Source organism: Halichoerus grypus, chromosome 8, assembly GCF_964656455.1.
Source record: "Halichoerus grypus chromosome 8, mHalGry1.hap1.1, whole genome shotgun sequence".
In the NCBI taxonomy this organism is placed as follows: Eukaryota; Metazoa; Chordata; class Mammalia; order Carnivora; family Phocidae; genus Halichoerus; species Halichoerus grypus.
Window position 1 is genome coordinate 63,879,212 of NC_135719.1, and position 16,088 is coordinate 63,895,299.

Here is a 16,088-nt window from a genome sequence, read left to right on the forward strand (position 1 = left end):
TCAGGTTCTCTGTCTTTGAAGATGTCCCAGATCAGCCTACCTGAAAGCAGTTTCTCCCTTACCTGAGGATATGCTTCTCGTAAATGGTCTCCTAGGGAAATTTTATGTCTGTATGTTTTTATGTCGCTAATTAAGTTGTAAGCTCCCTTTAAAGGCTAAATAACTGCTATCCTCCTATATCCCTGATGGTTCTCGGCATGATTCCTTGCATGTCATAGACACTCAGTAAGTATTTGTTGAATATCAAAATGAGTACTTCCTTATTATTCAGGCAAAGCTCGGGAAGCCTATGGCTCATGGCCTCAGAGAAAAATGAGCACTGTCTTTTGATGTTTGTTTCTGGCCCATATTTTCAAAGACACTCAGCTTCACAGCCTCACCACAAGCCATGAGTTTCAGACCCAAACTGAATTGTACTTGAAATTCTGAATTCCTTTGTACTTAGTCACATATAATAAAAGCTGAGGACGGTCTCTTAAGTTGACATTTGCATAAGTACAACCAGGGAGGGAAGCATATCTGGACTTTTCCTTAGAAACAACGGTGATGCCTGGATTCCCGGATTTTCCAGGATCTTCCATACATACTGGCACCACAGGGAAAGAATGGCCAGTGCTATTCATGGAGCTCTTTTTTCTCCCCAAACTGTCCCAATTTGCACTTGACATCCCGTAATGATGCTTAGCAGAGAGATAGATCAGAAGTTCTTTCCTGGCCAAATAATAGGTAGATTTTTTTTTTTTTAACCTTCAAAGAGAGCCCTGGATTATGACTAAAACACCTTTACCTATCAGATGGTTTACATTTTTATCAGTCTTTTACCAAATATATCCATGCTATTTAAAAAGAAAGGAGGGGGGGACTAGGATTCAGGGGTGACCTTCTAGGTGTGAGGTGTTTTATGGAAATTATCTGACTTCATGCTCACAACCACACTGTAGATGGGAAGAAGCTGAGGTTTACAGAGCTCAGATAAGTAATTTGGTTCAATTGTTTAAGCAGTTAAGAAGTGAAGGAGCTGGGATCCCAACTTGGGCCTGAGCCCACAGTCCCAAACCCTCTCATTGCTCCCTCCCAAATGACCACTGGACACAGTAAACTCTTTCTTACCATACACCTAGGCCAGTGCAGTTTCTTCTTCTTTGGAACTTTATTGTACCCATAGCTAGGAACTTGTTATATAAAATGCTCCAAGTGACATTTCTGCCTTCCCTAAGGCTAATATCTCCTGCCATGGCAAACCACAGAGACCCCCCCAAATTATCCCTAGTGAAAAGAAAATACATATAGTCTCCAACTTATAAATGAATCTAGGATTTGTTGGTAAGTTGGCTGTTTGGAATTAGCCCATCTAACCAATAGAAAACCCAACCTGTAGCTAGGGGTGTGTCGTATCTCCTTATACATTTCTTCTAAGCACAAGATTCCACCTGTTACCTTTGGTCACCACATTCTGAGGCTCTCAGACCTCCCTGTCCCCAGTATCCCCTTTGTTTTATAAGCTCTTGAAGTATTACTTTATTTTTAAATCTTCCTTTGGCACTTTAATAATACCTTATGTAGGGTGGTCTTTTCACATTAGTGTGTCCTGTCTCATCAATTCCCAGGAATCCTGACGACATCCTGTTCCTAGTTTGGGCCTCACAGCTCCTAACTCCTGGTTGGACACAACAATGTTAGTGATTGGTTAGGAGAGGCCTATTGATAGGCTAGGATGATCTGCAAACACCTGTTTAATCCATAATATATATTTTTTGATATAATGTGGTCTCTGGGTTCTGAAAGGAAGGGGGGCCAAGTGATTCAGAAGGGGGAAAAGGAGGAAAGCTTCCTAATCCTTTTCTGCCGGATGTCTTGGCCACAGCAGATTCAAAATAGAAGAAGGTGTCTACGCTTCATCTTACCTCCACTTCTCTCCTCCAAATCCTAACATTCTTTCCCCTCAGCTTCCACCTTAGCCTCTTTGCAAAGTGATCCAGCACCACAATGGCTTCCTTCCCACTTCCTTGGGCACTGCTGCTTGATGACGTGGGAAACTTCAGGCTGGTGCGCCCAGGAGGCCATTCCTCCCAGTGTTTCCTGGTTTTCACACATTTTCCCTTCCTTTACTTATTAGCCCATAGGTTTGCTTCAAAATTATAAGTTGTGTCGGTGTGTGTATTTTTAACCAAAGCTCTCCTGTGAAAAGAGAAATCAGCAAAATGCGTATTGGAGGTGCGGGTGCCGTTTGCGTATCAGAGCCTGCCCGCAGCCCAGACTTGGCTGGGAAGGTTTTTAGCCCCAACATTCACCATTTTGATCAAGAGTTTTCTAACCCACTGATTTAACATGTAAGTGAGCCAGCTGGGCAGTAAAATAGTATCATGGTTAATGTGCAAAATAATAGACATTAGCCCATTAAGAGTTTGCAACTGGCAGCTGTAGGTCCCAGTTTTGCTCCGAAAGATAGCCCACACTGAAAATTATATATACAAATATTGGTCAAGCATTTATACTGAGTTTTGACCACCAAATTCATTTGAAACTGGGATATAAGTCAGTTTTGAACATTTCTTCCCATTCTTAACAGCCTTTGCTTTCCATGCCCCAAACATTTACTAATCACTGAGGATATAAATTATTCGTGGCTTTAAAGCCATGGAAAGTGGGGCGCCTGGGTGGCTCAGTTGGTTAAGCGACTGCCTTCGGCTCAGGTCATGATCCTGGAGTCCCGGGATCGAGTCCCGCATCGGGCTCCCTGCTCGGCGGGGAGTCTGCTTCTCCCTCTGACCCTCCCCCCTCTCATGTGCTCTCTCTCATTCTCTCTCTCTCAAATAAATAAATAAAAATCTTAAAAAAAAAAAAAAAGCCATGGGAAGTAGCAAGTAGGAAGTTCTGCGGCTCCTTCTTCTTCATGGGGAAGGTACCCCCAGTGGCTTTACAGAGTCTGTCTCGTCAGCACTCCTCTCTCCAGCCATTTACCCTGGACCAGGCTGGAAGGAAACTTGTTTGGCCTCTCTGCTGAGACTAGTACTCTACTTGGAGCTGAGACTAGTACTCTACTTGGAGGTGTAGGAACGGGGCCCCAAAAGATCTCTAGAAAGCACATTTATACCTGCTAGTGGTTTTAAGTATTTTTCAGAAATAATCTCGTCTTCTTTAAAGCTGATCCATAGTTTTATTTTATGGCTTGTCTGGGTTTTTGTAGCCTTCTTCACAGGATATTAATAATTTATATGTTTCGAAGTTAGCCTTTATTTAATTCCATTTTATTTTATTAATTTATTGCCACCTTCAAGGTCTGAGAGCTTCGTGTTCTTAAGAATGATGTAGATGAAAACAATCATAGGTATGACCTTCTCTGATCAAACTCGAAGTTTAGTGTTTAGACAGGCAACATAGGGATGAAGTTTTAACTGTAAAAAAATTCTTCATTTTATAAAATAATTTACCACTTATTTTGTTTCTCGGAGTCCATAGTCTCTCATGGTTCGGTGATGGGTATTAAGGAGGGCACATACTGCATGGAGCACTGGGTGTTATACGAAAACAACGAAGCGTGGAACACTACATCAAAAACTAATGATGTATGGTGATTAACATAACATAATAAAAATTAAATTAAAAAATTTAAAAACTCATTTTAAAAATATTTTACTTAAAAAAAAAGAATTTACCACTTCTATTTCTTCAAATAACAAGCATATTTAAAATATTATTTACTTTTTACTTTATTGCGTATGGGCTATGCAGTGATATGCTTTCCTTAAAGAGGTACATCATCAACATGTCAGGGGGATCAAGGTGTTCTGTACTTAGCTACCTGCATTCCCTATTTCACAGTGCTTTCTCAAAGGCCCATGAAGCAGTTAGGTTTCTACTGTGTCACAGGCTCTTTTTTGATAGCCTAGATTTATACTTCAGCGTGTCATTGTTGTCATGACTGTCAGACATGATGTAACCCAATAAAAGTGGTATATAGAAAGATGTCTACCCCTGTTGCTTTGAGAAGATACCTTTCTGCCAAAAAAAAAAAAAAAAAAAAAAAAGCCTTCAAGAGCCATTGTATTCTATAGGACTAAGAACTTGGAATCACGTACATTTTGAACTTGTAAATAATTAGTGCCTTATAAAATCTTGCTAGGGCCCTAGGACAAAAGGAAATCTTGATTCACAAGCATTGGATCTGACTGCAAAATGGCTCACTCCTTTAAAAAAAAATCTCACAAGTCTGACTCACATTTATAGTCTGAAAAGTAAGAAAGATCTTTTAGAAATGTAGACTATAGTGCAGACTTAATGTTGTTTTAAAATAGATTTATATCAATATTTGCCTAAAGCGGCTCGAATTAAGTGGTTTGAAACAAGGACAACAAAGTCTCCCTTCAGTATAGAGACATGTCTCTCTAACTAATTAACTGTCACTGCCAGTGATTTTCTTAGTCTCTCTTTTCCTATGGCACATGTGGTTGTAATCATTCGTCCCCACCTTGGGGATGGAATGTGGGACTTCAGCCAAGTGCACCAGCTCGCAGGGGCGAAAGGTGTGAGACGAAGGGAGGTCTGACCTAGCATTGTTCCTGAGCAGCGCACGCCACTTCCCTTCCGTGGGTGAGAGTGTCAGTGTGTCCCGCCGGAGCCCACATGTGAAGCGCAGAGATGCTGGGGCAGGAGAGCGTTGTTACGAGTTCCAGCTCAGTGATGTGTGTGGGGGTGTGTTTCTTTGTTCTCTCAGATGTTCGCCCGGGATACTGTTACACGGCTCTGGCAAATGGGCGCTGTTCTAACCAACTGCCACAGTCCATGACGAAAATGCAGTGCTGCTGTGATGTTGGCCGATGCTGGTCCCCGGGGGTCACGGTCGCCCCTGAGATGTGTCCCATCAGAGCAACCGGTAAGAGCCCTTCCAGTTGTCTGCAAAGTCTCCCAGTCCCACCCCTCACAAGCCCAGTGGCAATGTGCGTGAAGCACATCTGGTAGAAATCCAGGTAAGTGAAAAAGATTCCAGAAAATAAAAGACATGACTCCCAGGGAAATTTCCCCAGACAGTGACTTGGGAAACTACAGAGGTCCATACAGATAATACTGTTTTCTGGTACTGCTTCTTACTGAGCTTGCTTATCACCACTGAATAGCAACCTTCTCAGGAGGGCTTGTCCTCTCTTATTCTCATGTATTTCTTTTGGCTCTCAAGGAGTCCTCAAAAGCTCCACTGAATCAAATTCACTTCTCTCCGAGCCTCTCAGTGAGTTATGCTGCATACATGTTTTCTCCTTCCCTAACGCCTGACACCTTTCCTCTTCCTTGGTGCCAATTCTTACTGACTTTTTTTCTTTGTACTACTTCTCACATCTGTCAGATTCCTTCCATTTTCACATAAAGCTCCTTTTCTCTCGTCTGGACTATTGCAGTGGCCTCCTAACTCATCTCTATGAAATCCACATCTACCATATACATTTCCCAAAGCATAATTCATCTGAAGTTCAGTTAAAAAAAATTATGGCCGGGGGAAAAGGTAGGGAAAGATGTCTGGAAAAATTTTCCCAGGATGAATTCAGGCGGTATCTAGTGGTCCAAGTCCCTCCATTTCTTGAAAATAAAATTTTACTACTTGGCAGAGCATCTAGCATCCTCAAATCTGACCCCAGTTCATCTTTTAATTCTTCTTCTTTATGGTGGCTTTATTTTTCTAGTTCAGTTATACGATCAAGCTTTCCTTAAAACCAGTCTGAGGATCTCTGACCTCAACTGTTCTTTTTTCCTAAAACTTCTCCTCAGTTCGGGTTCTTCCTCCCTACTTCCTAAACCCTGCCACCTTGCTTGTTAAATGCTCTCTTGTTCAGTAAGGATCCTAACATGATTTCTGATACGACCTAATTCCTGGATGTCCCGAGATAACCACAGCTGGAAATGCTGCCTTCTGTCTCGGTGCTCCAGGTATTTACTGTTGCTTTGGCACAAATCCCATCTACTCTGCTTTGTGCCAATGCGTGTTCATGTATTTCTTTATTACTAGTTGATAAATCTCATTAGGAGGTCTCATTCATTCTTATAGTCCCATATTCCTTATGCTTTCTTAGCACTTCCACAGTAGTTAGTTAGCAAAATCTGGCTCATAGGAGGCATTCAGGTGGAGTGAACAATTTATTAAGTGACAACTTTCCCACCAGTTCTAAGTGAAAACTGGGGTTATAACTGCTTCTTCATCTGATTCCTGAACAGTGTATTTGACTCCGAGAACTGTAGCAGAGTGAATCAAGGTGAGGAAGGATAAACACAGAGTTAATGGGATACTGCAGAGTGTTAATCACAGAATGTGAATTTCCCATTATCCTGGGTTCTACACCTGCTCACAGATGTTACTATAAAATTTCTGTTTATTGCTGAGACTTATATGTGTGGATTAAAGAAGCAATAAAAATCTTTCAATACATTTTAACATATAACAAGTCATATATTTTGTCTGATTTGCTTACTGTCTATGGCCTAAAAATAAAACCCACCCTCCTTAGTGCACTAGGGGGACCATTTAGTAGGTCACTCTTTAGAAGTGCATGGCTTGCGTACCAGGAGAATGACTTTTTAAATACATAGTTAATTTAGGAATCAGCAGCATTGATGCAGATTCCTTTCTGTGCTGAGGTCTTGAATAGAGGACAGAGGGACGGCAGGTTGAGGTGCCTGAAGACCTGCTTTGGAATGCAGGTGCAGAAGACCCTGTCTCCCTGTGTGGCTCTGCAGAGAGCTGCTCTCTCATGTGTACCACTGAAATACCCATAATCTAAGATAAGCCCAGGGCAAAGCAGACTGACAGAGAAAAGCTAATTTGCAGGTGGGTGTTTGTTTGCTCAGATGTTCTGGTAGCGTTCTGGTATAGAACTCTGGGCTCTCAACTTATGGAGAGTGATTATATATATATACACGCACACACACACACACACACACACACATATATGTATATCCTTCATATATCCTACAATATAGGATATATGTATATCATTCACATATATATGTATATAAAATAATCCTTCATATATATATATATGGATTATTTTAGACTAGTCAGCTTTTTACCATGTTAAAAAAAAATCAGTATCATCTCTGAGTTAAATGGAATTAGGAAAGATGGACATCAGTTGAACAAAACTAGCCCCAGTTTGCTGATTCAGAATGTAAACGGGCTCATGGGAAAGTTATGAAGCTGGAGAGAGTAGAACAGAGTATAGGACCCACTCTGATACACTTTCCTACGGAGGTTAAGATGAATTTAATGGCATGCTTAAAGTCATATATCAATCTAATTAGCAGAAATCCTGATAAGCTATTCAACTTCTTTTATACAAATCCTAAAAGACTAAAGAAAAAGAAAGGCTGAATTGGTGCTTGGAAGCAAAATGAGTCCCTTAATATAATTGCTATCCAGTTAAATCCAACACATAGTTAATGAATTCCTCTTATGTGCAATTTGCAAGGCTAGGCTCAGAGTGGGAATTAGTCATGAGTTAGATATGATTGTTGACTTCAAAGATTATGCACAATCTTGGTGGTAGAAATTTGGTGGAAAGCAAGTAGCCGGGAAGTGATAGATAGGGCACATCCAGGTGATAATTCTATAAGAAGGATCACTGTGGTTTCGTAAGAGGGATTGTAGCATCCGGGTTCGGGGAAGCATAAACAATAATATAAATCCTCTCCAGATGCAGTCAAATGCTACAGAATCTGTGTGGGTTAAAATTACAGATAAATAATAATTAAAATGCAGTTATAGAATTCTCTGAATACATGATGTTAACCTGAGTTGGAAATGCCAAATGTGATTGAAGAAGTTTTAGTAATGGACCAACAAGTAACAACAAGGTACATGGTAGCTAGGTATATTTGGCCACATGTGAATTGGCAGATTTTCCCCATGAGGTTGAATATGAATGTATTTCCATAAGACATATTACAGTGCCTTAGAATAAGTCAGATTTAGTGCACAAGGAAAAGAGTAATATTAGCCTCATTTCTATTAATGGATAAAGCTAGTATAGAAATTATCTGTGGGAGAATCCCTGTGTGGCAGCGATAATAAAATTATCAGTATTCTGACAAGAAGGGGAAAAAGAAATTTTAAAAAATCACAAGATTAGTTTACATATAGAGGGAACTATAACAAGATGTGGCTAATGTACTAGTAGTTAAGTAAATACATCCCTGGAAACCTGGATACTGTGTCTTAAAACATCTTTTTGGAAGCTCAGGAAAAAACGTGTCACAAATCTAAAGATGATTTATTCTGATAAAGACCTGGCATGAAAAATGGGAATCAGCCTATATGTGCAGTCAGAGGGAAATTCCTGATTAACTCAGGTGTACGAGTTCAGGGAATCATTATGCAGCATTAATAACAGACCCACTACCCCCTGGTATTCCTTCTGCCCCCCCGCGTGTTGCTTCTCCAACACTTTGTTGTCTTTTTACAAATAGGTATTCCTCAGGGCTCTGTCTCTGCACACCCTTCTCTTCACTTTCCACACCTTCCCTAGGGGAGCTTATTCATCCCCATGGCTTTAAATACCACCCGCCTACTGATCATTCCAAAACTTATATCCAGCCCCCCACTTCTCCCGCTAGGCTTCGAACTCTTACATAGCTGTTCCATGACAAATCTGCTTGGATATCTGCCACCTCAAAATACATATGTTCAACATGGAACTTGGCTTCTACCCACCAAACCCATTGAAGTTACCTCCCATTGCAGTTTCTCACATTTGGTAAATGTCACCAACATCTACCCAGCTGCTAAACCAGAAGACTATGTCGTTCCTGATTTCCTGTTTCCTCTGCTCTGACATTTACTCCTTCATGAAGCACTACCCACTTATCTCTAAAATATGCTTCAAATTCGTCCACTCCTGCTCAGTTCCATCACTGCCTCCCTTGTCCCGCCAAAGCTTTCTTGTCCTTGATGTTCTGTAACAGCCTTGCCTCCCTCCTGCGCATTCTCCCTGTGTCAGCAAGACTGATCTTCTGAAAATGTTCGTTGATTACATCCCACATTAATCTGCTGAAGACTTCCAGTGGCTTAAAATAAAATCCGGGCTTTTTAGTGTGCTCTTTAGAGCTCTGTGGGATCCACAAATAGGACTGAGTTGAGAAAGTGGCATTTGATTCCTCCTTGAGGCAAATCGTGACATAGGTAGAGACTTCCTAAATTTGGGGAGAGGCATGCGGTATACACTCTGGGGAGTTTGGTTTTGGTTTGGAATTATGGTTCCAGTATGGTTGCTACTGTAGCTGTTAGGATGGGAATGACGTCAGTGGGCTTTTTCCCTTTTCTCCAATTGATCTGTGTGGTCTGATGATTGATTTTATTCAGAGTTTCTTTGAAATGTAAGGGTGACTTCTACAGGTTTATGAGTTACGCTACAGCTCAGTTTTTGTGTTCTGTTGTGTCGTGTTTTTCCAGAGGATTTCAACAAGCTGTGCTCCGTCCCTTTGGTAATTCCTGAGAGACCAGGATATCCTCCCCCACCCCTTGGCCCCATTCCTCCTGTTCCTCCTGGCTTTCCTCCTGGACCTCCAGTTCCTGTCCCTCGACCCCCGGTGGAATATCCATACCCGTCTCGGGAACCACCAAGTAAGGATTGAAAAGTCATCAGGGTTTTGTTTTGTTTTGTTTTGTTTTTTTGTTTACATTAATCAGGTTAACTTTGGTGTTGTTATTTACGCTGCTTTAGTCATTAAATTAGTATATCAATTCCTAGATTAACTGGTTTACGTAGTGTTGTATGTAAGTTTCTCAGTTCACCTATTGCTTAGAGAAAAATAGGGGGTTTCATATTCTCCAGATTAATGTCCTCTGGGTATTGACAACTGAGGGAGAGTTATGAGAGCAATTTAAATCTGATTCACAGGATGAAGTCATAGAGGTGGTATACAATTATATGTTGAGTTTTATATAATGCAAAGCACTTTTGCAAGTAATTACCAAGAACTCATTGCCTTTGTCATTTACTCAAACTGGAGGCTTGAGAGTGGGGCAGAAAAGAGGTAGGGAGAAGCTGGCCACAGCGAGGCTGCAGGGTCTGGCTGCAGGTGATCTCTGTAAGTGGGCATGGAAATAGACTTTACTGGCCCCAGATGACCTTTGCCCAAAGAGTGTCTTCCTTCCTTGCTGATTTAGGATTTTTCCCATGATTTTAATGGGGTTTAATGTTATTCCTTTAGGGGTGCTGCCCGTCAATGTCACTGATTACTGCCAGTTGTTCCGCTATCTCTGTCAGAATGGACGCTGCATTCCAACTCCTGGGAGCTACAGGTGTGAATGCAACAAAGGATTCCAGCTGGACCTCCGAGGGGAGTGCATTGGTATGTGACGCCTATGGTTAGGTCCGCATGAGAGGCTATCGCAATTCTGTCCCATGACTAGATGGGTTTTCTGTTGCAGCTGTGATAAATCACCTCAAGCCTAGTGGCTTAAAACAACACAAATCTATAGTTCTGTAGGTTAGAAGTCCAACACAGGTCTAACCGGGCTAAAATCAAGGTGTCGGCAGGGCTCTGTTCCTTTCAGAGGCTCTCAGAGAGAATCCATTTTTTTGCCCTTTCCAGCTTCTAGAGGCTGTCTGTATTCCTTGGCTGATGGTCCCCTCCTCTGTCGTCAGAGGCAGCAGCATAGCATCTTTAAATCTCTAATTCTTTGGTTCTCTCTTCCAGTTCCCTCTTCCACTTTTAAGGACCTTTGTGGTTAAATAGGGTCCAACTGAGTAACTCAGGAGACGCTTCCCGTCTCAAGGTCTGCTGATAAACAACCTTGATTCCCCTTTGCCACGTAACGTATTCAGAGGTTCTGGGGATTAGGACGTGAATATATTTGGAGAGGGACATTATTCTGCCTACTATCTTGACTTTTAACTTTCATCGTAAATACATTCAAGTCGTTGCTGGTAACTTCAACGTACGTCATCTTATCAAAAGTCTGACCATTAAAATAAAGCATTAAACCGTCCCCAGATTATGAAATTTTGCACATGTAACTAATTTAAATGGATAACTCACCAACTGTCTCTAGTTAGTCATTAAAAACTGACGAGAGAAACTTTGAGTTGTTGACAGGTTGTTTAAGCTAGCAAAAGGAGGAAATGTAACACAAGAATAATTCATCTGTTAATTGGAAAAGAACACCCAGTCACCATCTAACTTTTTAAAAATAAATTCCTCACCATAACACATACATAGTAAAATAAAATAAATAAATAAAAAAAATAAATTCCTTTCTTAGTTCAATTATACAATCCAATTCTGTAATTACGAATAAGGCAGAAATAAGGAGTTCTTAGTTTCTCACACTGTGTAGTTTCCCCTTCTAGCACACACTGAGAGAGAGAGAGTCATTCAGTCCGTAGAGGTCACGCGGAGCTGACTGGAAGAGGGGACATCTAGCTCACGGTGGGCAAGTGTACCTGCAGCAGGAAACGTGTGACTCTGGAGAAGTGCGTTATCTTTCAAAAGCCTTAGTTTCCTCGTCTTTACAAATAGGGGAATATAGACCAATTTGCTGTTAAATAGACTGATAGTTCTAAACAACTATAAAACCAATGGGAGCCTGTCTGGGGGTGAGGGTTGGGGGGTGGACTCTGGTAGGTGAGAACAGCTCTTGGAATGACAACTGTTTCATGTCTTGTTCTGATGTTCTCAGTGGAACTCAGCAGGGGATGCTTAGATAAGGTGAGGCCTCCTTTTAACTGAAACAGAGAGCCCCAAGAGATACTCGGAATTCTACCTAGAAGCCATTTCTGAAACGCTAGTCTGTTTGAGTCCCTTAGGCCAGACTCAAGGCAGAGAAAATGTTTATTAGCTTGGAGGGTAGAGTTGCTACATGTTTGGCATTTTTCTATGAAAAATAACATAGGAAAATAATATACTTTAACTGCACCACCGGTTTTCAAGTGGCTGGTGGCATGGTACACTGTAGCAGAAAGAGAAAAGATCCTTCTCATTGTGCTATTTATTTCTCAGGAGGAAAGCGTTTTAACATGTAAAGGAGGCCAAAAAAATGATCTTAAAGTTAGGAGTTGTTGCTGTCTAATTTCTTACTAAAATATGCTATATTTTGCAGATGTTGATGAATGTGAGAAAAACCCTTGTGCTGGTGGAGAGTGTATTAATAACCAGGGCTCGTACACCTGTCAGTGCCGACCTGGCTATCAGAGCACCCTCACCCGGACGGAGTGCCGAGGTATGGTCCTAGCTCGGAAGTTGCTAAGTAAGGGGACATATATGCTAAGGAGGAGGTTTGCTTGGAAGGAATTTAACACCTTTGCCAGGAGAGGCTAACAGGCCCTTGTTGCTTTTTGCACTTAATTCCAGATATTGTCACACTGAAGGACAGCGTCATAAAATCCAGCAGACATGCAAATCATTTTAAAAGATGCTCCTGTTCCTATGGGAATATCTTATTTTTACTACTTTTTGCCTCATCACTATTGCTCTTAATTTTTAATCTGAGAGCTAGGGAATGGGGTTGACCCTTGTTGACACAGAAACTGAGGAAAGTTTCAGGTGAAATTGTATTGAATCAATTTCTTAATGGAAAGGTCTGTAGGGTAAAGAAGGAGCGACAGTGGCCACAGCAACATCACCTGGGAGCTGGTGGGAAATGCAGAATCTCAGGTCCCACCTCAGACTTACTAAATCACAATCAGCATTTGAACAAGATCCCCCCAGTGATCCATAAGCACACTAAAGTTTGAGAAGCACTACTATAAATGTTTGCTCACAGAATTTTCTCTTTGGGTTTATTAATTAATTTATTACATCATCCTATATGCCTTTTGTCAGATGACTGATATACTAAGTTTCTGGGACAGAAATAAATAAGATCTACTTTCAACCCTCGGGGAATTCAAATATCTATGTCTCTATAACTTTGGCACAGAATGAGGTATTTCACTGATCCAGTAAAGCCAAATAAAAGCAAGAGAGTTTTATGTTAAAATTAAATATAAGAAAAGGTCAAAAGGTTTGTATCACCTAAAAAAAATTGTCAGCTATTAACAGGAGTTAATTTTATTTGCCTTTTGTTTTTCCTTTAGCAAAAGCTCTTCATATGAGTTGAAGACAAATATTTTTTATTTTTATCAGTGACTGGTTACAGAGTCTTTGAATGTTGTTCTGGCTTAGAGATTTCTTGCCATTGGTATATAAATGGCAGTGTTGAGCAGAAGAAACTGGAGCATAGTATGTCAGCCTGCTAATATTTCTATTAATGGCCTACTTACTGAATATAAATATAGATAGTTCGAATGTTTAACTGAGTTTAGAACATTGTTAACATTATAACTATTGTTTACAATAATTAGCATGTATGATGTATTAGGCATTTTGCAGTAGTAGAGAATAAACTGAAAGCAATGTCTAGAATTCTGCACTATTAAATAAGCAAGTAGAAGAGATTATTGAGCGTACTCAGCCAGGGCGAGGGCCAGCCAGTATAGAGGAGTGGTGATGTTATCACTCTGGGACTTAATTTATTGGAGACTGAGGATTACCTAAAAGCCTCAAATACTGTCCTCCTTAAGAGCTAGTGCTAAGCTTATCTCAAACATAAGGAGTTGATGACATATTCACATTTTGGGGAAGGTGAAAGTGGCCACAAAACAGAAAGATTGCGTACTTAGCTGAGGAGAAGTACATGACAGGCTGAAGAGAAGGGGACAGAAGGGGCAGAGAGAAACACGGTAGAGAACTTTGAATGGCAAGCTTCCAATTTATCTTGTGAGGCAGTGTGCAGACTGATGGTGCTCTGAAATTAGTGAGGAGAGAAAATGCTGAACTCTTTATACTGTTTATTTTATCCTTGGGCCTCAAAAGATTATAGAATCCTAAAAAAAAAAAAAAAAAAAAACCAATTCTGCTCAAGAGTATGTGGCTTTTACTATTTTTTGGAGTGTGTAGCAAGTCAGATTTTTGCAAGGATTAAGAAATAAATGAGAGAGAAAAAGAGCGTAGGTTGTTGGCACAAAGATCAGACAGAAGAAAAGCCCAGACTGCCTCAGCTAGTCCAATGACTCGTGTGGAAACCACTGTTGGATCTGCCCAGAAAGAAAGTGCGTCTGAGGGTCAACCACAAGACACCGTGCAGACGCAGGGTAGACAGAGTAACCAGTGTGCCATGAATGCACATTCTTGTCGTCCAGAGGATGTTTCGGGTGCTTATCCTCAGGCACATGTGGCCTCAGCTCTACATAGATAGCTCCACCCCCAGGCACGACTACGCGGTTCCCTGGTCTCTGTCTTCTGGGGAATAGGCTCTGGCAAAGATTGTATGCTATGTAGACAAGGCAGCGTGTATTCATCCTCTTTGGTGTTCATCCAGGTATCTAGCCTAGCAACTGAGGGGAACAGATAATCCAGGGTACCATGTTGTCCAATTTGAGTTAATCATTGATCTTTAAATGAGAAATCAGATATAGGTTATTTGAGTTACTGTCCTTTTTTAACACTTTCATATCGAGCTCTGTTGTTTACTTTGGCATAATATTAAGCACAACAGAAAGAAGGGGAAATGCCCCATGTTTTATTTGGTAGATAGAATGCTTATGAAGTTACAAAAGAAACTAAGAATACATAAACAATAAAACTGTACTTGGACCAGAACTGCCATAAGGAAGGTAAACATTTCATGTGATTGTTGGTTTTCAGATGGAATTAAATTTTTTTAGTAGGATTTTTGTTTTATTGTTCTGATGTAGCTATGAGATCTCCCTTTTTGAGCATGTGAAAGATGCCAGCCAAAGTTTAATATAAATAATGATATATACTGGCTCATTAAATTAGCTAGAAAAATGAAGAAAAATCTGTTTTATGTATACAATTGAGATTTAAGGAGTCTTATTAGAAATTAGAGTTAGATCAAATGCTCTTATATTGACATTCTTTTTCTGTCCTATGTCTTGCAAACTCTAGTCAGTCATCTAAAATCTCACATTACTGGATATCACATTTATGTTGAGGAATATTTAGTAATTAAACCCCAAGACTACCATCATGGGTTTGGAGATGGAGGAAGGGGGAAATAAAATAATTGTAAATCCACCAAGTAAATCTATTTCTTCTGTTTTAACTTCCATCTTAGACATCGACGAATGTTTACAGAATGGCCGTATCTGTAATAATGGACGTTGCATCAACACAGATGGCAGTTTCCACTGTGTGTGTAACGCGGGCTTTCACGTGACACGAGATGGGAAGAACTGTGAAGGTAAGTGATAGCAAGATGGCAGTCAGGGCAGCAGGATAATATTCATCCCTATCTCCCGTCGTGGTTTCAATATCAGAAGTCTTTAACAAGGGGCGCCTGGGTGGCTCAGTTGGTTAAGCATCTGTCTTAGGCTCAGGTCAGGATCCCAGTGTCCTGGGATCGAGTTCCGCATCCAGCTCCTTGCTCAGCGGAGAGCCTGCCTCTCCCTCTGCCTGCCACTCCCCCTGCTTGTGCTCTCTCTCACTCTCTCCCTGACAAATAAATAAATAAAATCTTAAAAAAAAAAAAAAAAGTCTTTAACAAGACCAAGCCAAACATCAAGTGAAAGGTCAAAGTAGCAAATATATTTCACATATTGTTACAGGAGAGGCAAGCATACTTTGTAACAATATTCATACCTTTAATTACGTTTCTGTGAGTCAAATAGCATTTCAAATATATGAGAGCTTGTCCTTTAAAAATCCCTGGTGATGACGAAACTTCTATAACATAGATCATTACTTCCTAATTTTGTGCCATCAGAATTTGTTCGTTGTTTTTTTTTTTAATGGAACACACCTAATCTCCTGTATTTCTTTTTTAAATTTTTAATTGAAGTAAGGTGACACGTGCCATATATTCTTTTGACATTTATAATCCTTCTGTTTAAAGTGTCTGTCTAGTAAGAAAATACTGCTGAGTACCTGGAAATGTAAAATTTGTTTGAGACATCGACTATTGAGAAGCAGCTATCTTGTGTCTTGAATTAATCACTTCATTTTGAATTGGGCTGTTTCAAACATTTTGTCTTTTTCCCCTGCCATTTTTTCCTGAATTGAAAATATGACCATTATTGATGAGTTTCCACTACTTAGACCTTAGC

General features: G+C 40.4%; 1 protein-coding gene across 3 annotated transcripts in view; it reads left to right on the forward strand.

Annotated features, from left to right (window-relative positions):
- The window catches only part of FBN1 (fibrillin 1), a 225,317-nt gene that overhangs the window by 114,743 nt on the left and 94,486 nt on the right, over nucleotides 1–16,088 (forward strand). For all 3 annotated transcript variants that reach the window (XR_013450471.1, XM_036075961.2, XM_078079391.1), the window contains exons 9-13: nucleotides 4,715–4,873; nucleotides 9,431–9,601; nucleotides 10,192–10,332; nucleotides 12,083–12,202; nucleotides 15,101–15,226. Coding sequence is in view for 2 of the 3 variants with exons in the window: in XM_036075961.2 (XP_035931854.1) it covers nucleotides 4,715–4,873; nucleotides 9,431–9,601; nucleotides 10,192–10,332; nucleotides 12,083–12,202; nucleotides 15,101–15,226 (717 nt within the window). In the remaining variant the exon portion in view is untranslated. The remainder of the gene's footprint in view (nucleotides 1–4,714; nucleotides 4,874–9,430; nucleotides 9,602–10,191; nucleotides 10,333–12,082; nucleotides 12,203–15,100; nucleotides 15,227–16,088) is intronic.